Below are 6,859 nucleotides of genomic sequence, written 5' to 3' on the forward strand. Positions count from 1 at the left end.
AATGTCAATAAGAATGCATTTCAAAGTGATTTCCCATTGTTGACCTCAGAGAGAAAGTCCAATATTGTGACAGGAGACAACTGCATTAGCTGTAATAACCTGATCATTGGACATAGTAGAAATGATCACAGCACACCAGTCAATATGCTGGGACAGAGAACGGAATTACACTTCATGCTGATTCAATTAATCCTAATATAATATCTGTGTGTGTGTGTGTGTGTGTGTGTGTGTGTGTGTGTGTGTGTGTGTGTGTGTGTGTGTGTGTGTGTGTGTGTGTGTGTGTGTGTGTGTGTGTGTGTGTGTGTGTGTGTGTGTGTGTGTGTGTGTGTGTGTGTTACATCTGTTGTGATGCTGAGGTGTAAAGAGGTACGAGTGTCCTCTCTGTTCTGTTCTGCCCTGGCTGCTCTAACACAGGAAGTGATCTGGTAACGCAGGTGTAAAGAATCATGTTGTGTCCTCTCTGTTCTGTTCTGCCTTTGCTGCTCTAACACAGGAAGTCATCCGGTAACACAGGTGTAAAGAATCATGTTGTGTCCTCTCTGTTCTGTTCTGCCTTGGCTGCTCTAACACAGGAAGTGATCTGGTAACACAGGTGTAAAGAGGAAGTAGTGTTGTGTCCTCTCTGTTCTGTTCTGCCTTGGCTGCTCTTACACAGGAAGTGATCTGGTAACACAGCATCCTACCTCATAGTGGTTCTGGCTCCCACACACACGCACGCACATACAAGCAGCAAAGACACACACACACGCACATACAAGCAGGAAAGACCACACACGCACACACGCACACACGCACACACGCACACACGCACACACGCACACACACACACACACACACACACACACACACACACACACACACACACACTTCCATGGACAAACAAAACAGACTCTGCAGTAGGGGCTTAGCGCCAAGTTTGCACCAATACACAACCTGCCTTATTCCCATGGCTAAATTACAGAAATGTAATGAGTAAGAACACCATAATGTGTAGAAATGTAGAAAATGGTTTAAAATATGAAGTTCACCAAAATAGGATGAAAACTTGTTCATGATTAACATAGGTCCACTGAAAAAAGCTTCACACTGACATTCCACACCAAATGTTTGAATGTATGATTTCATATGATTATTAACACAAGTAAGGTATATAGACTCAAGCTAATGTCCTGGACCTTGTGCCAGAGCCAGAGCTCCATCACACAGCAAACCCCACTAATTATATCTGCTTGTAGGAGTAAAGAGGTGCATTGAAATAAGTATGGTGTCTCCAGTTCCAGGTTAGAACACAAATGTAATTAAATAGCACACTGTATTGACTTAATCAGAAGGCAGGGCTATAAATTAATTGCACAGGACCACTAAAAGGCCCTCTCCCCTCTGCCTGGACATTTCTCCCATCGTTTATCATCTTAAAGAAGCATAAGGCTTCTCTCTCTCTCTCTCTCTCTCTCCCTCTCTCCCTCTCTCCCTCTCCCTCTCTCCCTCCCTCTCTCAGTCAAAGGGGAAATAGTCCGTTCCGGCCGGGGGAGGACCATGATATCCCAGCCTGCACCTCTCCGTGCTCTGTGTATGAGTAGCACCTGGGGGTGGGGAACAGACTGCGGCCATCTTCCCTTAAAGTTGCAGAGTTATCAAAACTAGAGAGAGATGGGGGAGGTATCAAAGTTAGAGGACAAACAGACAGAGACAGTGAGCTACGATGCAGTATCCGTTTGATTGTTCTGAATTCCACACACACACACACACACACTTATCTCAGCCATGCTGCTAACCCAGGATGTAAAGGGAACCCATGAGTTAACTGTTATCTGCTTAAATGGAATGAATTTGCTTTTTGAATATTTATTCCAAAGTGTTTCAAGCTCATGCATGCTTAAAGAAAGCTCACTCTCTTTAGCACCCTCACACATAACATTGCATGCACACAGTCAAACGAGCACAGCCCAAAAAGCAGGTGCAATACGTAGGTGATCTCATGTGGAAATGAATTCCATCTATGCCTCTCACTCTTTCCAAACTAGAATGCCTACAGATTAAGAAGTAATGATGAAATGAAAAGTGATAGCCAATAACAAAATCATTCAATGTCCATATAGGTATTAGGTATGCTTATGAGGAATGCATAGCCTTGCCTTCCTTTTAAGGCTCGCGTGTTCTGTTATAACCTCGCCTTCATACCAGTCAGAACTGTACATATGATTATGCAAACCAGAACTTAACAACATTAGCAAGAAGATAATATTATTACCTATTATTATGCAGAATAATGGGATAGTATAAAGAATCAAGCACTGCGGGTAAAAAGGGACGAAACAGACACAGCACACAAAGACATGCACCACATGCAGGATTCTTCCATTTAGAAAACTGTCCCGCGTAGTTGTAACATTGTCAAAGTCATAACGAAATATGTATTTCTTTCGTCTACTCATTTGATTAGCCTATTTCAGATTTCAAAATCGAACGAAGAAATTTGACAAGAATGGCAATGAAATGGAACAACCATTTAGAGGTTCACGATCTGACTTTCCCTGCGTTAAAAATCTTCCGACTCCAAAAAAGTAAAAAAAATGTTTTACACTGGACTAATAGCCTTTGTTCCACCATAAGCAAACAGTGAGCAATGTGTAGCCTATTCGTTTACAATTATTTCGGGTAAAAATATGACATGTTGAACTTCGGTCCAGGCTCCCCTCTGCGCATCAAGTGGCCTAATTCCCCTTCAATTGACCTTATGGTAAATATAGGGACCGTTTTTATTGAACTAAATACTAGGATATATCTCCATGCCATATTTACAATTTAACTTGTTGAGTTAAAGGGTTCAGGGTCGAGTTTTTCGACTGCTACGGAGCAAAGAGCAAACGTTAGCTCTTAAATTAATTATGAACACAATGGGACTGGGGACCTGTGCCCGGCGTCATGTGAAGTGTGTATAAAACAATCCGCATATGTAGCCTAGGCCTAATGTCTAAATAAACTGGAATATTTAGTTTGGACTGTTTTAATTCTCTTTAAGCAATTAAGCAACAGGTGAAATAAATCGTATTTCTGTACAACACAGCGGAAGAGCTAAATACGACACGTTATTGCAGCGTCTTCAAAACAACATAAAGTTACTGTATGCTTTTCTAAGCAAGAAAACATTTTTTTTTGCTTTAGGTCTATGTTGTCCTCCTAAGATGTGTCTATAGCCTACAGCACAGCAGGAGGCAAAAGTGTATTGATCTTACACGAAAGGTATAATAGGAAACCACAGAAATGAAAGGCATATAGGCAATTCCCGAATGCTTTTATGAACTTCATTTTTTTTAACCAAGAATTAGGGCTAATTTAGCCTTATCCACAAGTGTAGCCTATTAGGCAAGTAAAACGGGTGATAAAGTCAGCATAACAATAATTTAAACATGCATTAATAAACATGAACATTAATGAAAGTCTAACTTTCCATTCATAAACATTTATTGATGAATGGTAGGAATTTTAATATTCCAGTTTGAACACTGTGTTGTCCAAACAATGTTTAAGTCATTTCCTTAGACACCAGGACATCTTTTTAAGAATATATCCATAGTTCACCATGATTACATTTTATATAGCAACATTATAGTTATTGAATATCACCTAAATATTTCCAACAATTCCCAGCAGTGAACAGTTTTCCGATCGGTTTAGACCCGCCGGGTTTCGGGTAACATGCGTTCAATACAGTCCAGCAACTCCTTCCCTTTTCAGAGAATGACACATTTCAGATGAAGAGATTCCCCACCTCTTAATGACGATTCGTCATCACACCTTTGATAAAGAAAGACTGAAGCTTTACCTGGTTTATGAGTATGCATTTAAACCTATATCTGATTTGTCCTTTATGTAATTTCCTTCTTCGATACTTGTATCAGACAAGAAAAGAAGAAGGAAAATAATTTCGTGCATTTGGACAAAAAATAAACAAACGTATGCCTACATTTAATCTAAATAATCTTACAATATTCAAACATAAAAAGCAACCCGTTGCGTAACAAAAACCACATTGACTGAATATTCACTGAATTAAAATATGCGTTTTTAAATGATAAAGGAATCCACAGGAATCTATAAATAGGCCACAAAAGGCCATCAGGTGAATAGTGGGCTACACACCGCTATATGCACGACCGTGTAACACACAGCACTCCGTTCAAGAGAAGATAGAATTCCAAATGTCCTGTCTGTCTTTCTCCAGGCATAATCCTAGCCTGGCAAGTGAAAGGTAATGCGTCAGCGGCTTTGTGTGTAGAGAATGAGGCTCAATGTCAGAAGGGACGGCGAGAGGTGAGGAGGGGATGAGAGGTGAGTTGAGTTGAGGGTTGAGGAGACTGATGGAGGATGAAGTCCCTCACAATGTTTGGTCCCAAATCCCCCCAAAAGCGATGAGTCCATATAAATACATAACATGCAGTTGTCATCCAAGAAAATGTAACAAAAGTATTCCCGAAAGGACAGCAAAATAGCGCACATGACCTGCATGGTTGATTTAGGGTATATAACGTCTTCTATATTATGCCATAGGCTTACTGTTTGAATGCTCAAAACATGAAAAACATAGACTATATGAAATTGGGGTAAATTATAGCCTACAAATAAGACATTAAAACAAAATAAATAGTTAAGAGTTACCTTTCAGTTAAATTGACTACATGTACTGTAGGCCTAAATTTACGATTTAGGCCGATTGAGCAAGTTTTGTAAACACAGATTATTAATGATCACTTGACACTTTTGAGGGAGATGTCCCACGAAACAAAATGCACACAAATGTTTTCTTTGTCCTTTTTAAAATACAAAATAACGACGGCAACACACAACGAATAAGATCTATACAGGCTATTTCTAACAATGTAATCCACAAACCTAATTTAACACGGAACATTTACCTAACCGCATTCTCATTAAATATCACCACAAAATGTGTAAAGATATTTTTTAAAAATATTAATTTGCGTCTTTGCCAATCCCCACCTTTACGCACGGAAACTTTACGATCCTGACAAAATTAACAAGTTTATTTTCCTCTTTTAAAAAAAAGATACAATTTTCTAAACTGTGAAACTCACATGAAGAACTCTGGGGATGAGGGGGTGTTGTCACTGCTGGATCCGTTTTCTCTGAAGCCGTTGGTGATGAGCTTCTCGTACTTGTCCTTGTATGCGTCCCTCTCCCTGGCCAGTCGCGACATCTCCGCCTTGAGGTGGTCCACCTGCTGGACCAGCTGCGTCTTCTCACCCTCCAGAACATGTCTCTGCTGGACCCGCTTGTAGCGGCATGACTGGGCATAGCCTCTGTTCTTTAGGGTCCTCCTCTTCTGTTTCAGCCGGATCACCTCCTCTTTGCTGACCCCGCGGAGGTGTCGGTTCAGCTCCCGTACTGACATGGTCACCAGCTGGTCGTCCGAAAACCGGTCGTCCAGGTCCAGGTGTCCCATGTGTTGGTGGCTGGCCGCCGAGCTAGCGTTGGACGGGACCCCGGTGGAGGGGTGGTGTCCCCCGGCGTGGTGGTGATGGTGGTGGTGGTGGTGGGGACCTCCGTTCTGCGCTGCTGCTGCAGCGATAACAGCCGATACCACAGCGGCTGCTGAGCCCATCTCTTCCCCGGCCATGCCGCCACCTGCCCCGGCCGATCCGGCAAACTGCTGCCCTCTAGCATAGCCATCGAAGGACTGGAGCTGGTGGCTGCTGCTGATCAGCGCCTCTACCGCGTCTTCGGGGCTGAAGCCCAGCGCTTCGGGATTCAGCTGCTGTTGGTAGCCGCTCATCCAGTAAAAATCCTCCAGGTGAGCCTTCTGCTCGCTCCCGGAGCCCGGACTGGGCGCCGAAAAGCTTGGGGAAGGGGGAACCGAGCTGCAAGGCGTGCTCATCGGGGTGGAAGACAAGGATCCCCCGGTGATCAGACGGCTGCACTGGCTGATGCTGCGATCCGGCTCCACCGGCTCCTTTTTCACTTCAAACTTCATCAGATCGAAGTCATTAACATATTCCATGGCCAGGGGACTGGTGGGCAGGTCGGAGTTGCTCATTGCCAGTTCTGATGCCATCCTTTTGCTGCTGCTGACAGCAGTCCTCCAAACGGGTTGAGCAGCACCTGTCAAAGCGGGCTGCGGTGACACGCACTGAGCCAGCTTGATTTCTTTATTTATTTTATTTAAAAAAAAATGTGGAAAAAACAAGGGGTTTTCTAGCCTAATTGTGCTGCGCACGTTTTTGGTTTTTGAAATTGGATCTTTTTTCTCTCTCTCTCTTTAACGCAGTGTTTGCACAGACGCACTAGAACAGCGCGTGCGTCGCTCTCTCGTTTTTCGCCCTCTCTCTCCTTGTCTGCAGGCAGTTCTGTGTGTTTCTAACATTTAACACTTCATGCCTTCTTTTAGGATTAGTGCGCGAAATTGAAGGAGGTTCACGTGAGGTGTCACTGGCAAATTCGTGCCTTGAAGAGAATAATAAATTAAAAAAACTCCACGCCAGGCTTGACGGAGAGAGATTTTTTTTAAAGGGATCAACCCCCGCAGACGAGTTTAAATGCATTGCTGACTTTTATAGGCGTCCTGACGTCAGGGCTCAAATATGAAATGGCATTGGACTCACATCCAATGGGCTATCTCGCTCTGAGGGACAATTTGCATAATATTAGATGATCCAATATTTTGGGAAAGGAACGAGCCTATCAGTTAACTCACTCCGGACTAGAATTTAAAGACAGTGAAAACAAAATAAAGAAAGACATAGCCTATTGATTATTACGATTTTCAACAGGTAGATGTTCATCCCGTTTCTTTCAATAAAGTTGTCTATAAATACCTACATAGGCTATAAGCAACATA

The 6,859-nt window shown here is 42.8% G+C and overlaps 1 protein-coding gene across 1 annotated transcript in view; it reads right to left on the bottom strand.

Moving 5' to 3' along the window:
* The window catches only part of LOC135524311 (transcription factor Maf-like), a 103,922-nt gene extending 97,398 nt beyond the window's left edge, over positions 1–6,524 (bottom strand). The window contains exon 1 of the mRNA XM_064951737.1: positions 5,100–6,524. Within this exon, the coding sequence (XP_064807809.1) occupies positions 5,100–6,076 (977 nt within the window). The 5' untranslated portion in view covers positions 6,077–6,524. The remainder of the gene's footprint in view (positions 1–5,099) is intronic.
* Between the last annotated feature and the right edge of the window lie 335 nt (positions 6,525–6,859).

Source organism: Oncorhynchus masou, chromosome 31, assembly GCF_036934945.1.
Source record: "Oncorhynchus masou masou isolate Uvic2021 chromosome 31, UVic_Omas_1.1, whole genome shotgun sequence".
NCBI lineage: Eukaryota > Metazoa > Chordata > Actinopteri > Salmoniformes > Salmonidae > Oncorhynchus > Oncorhynchus masou.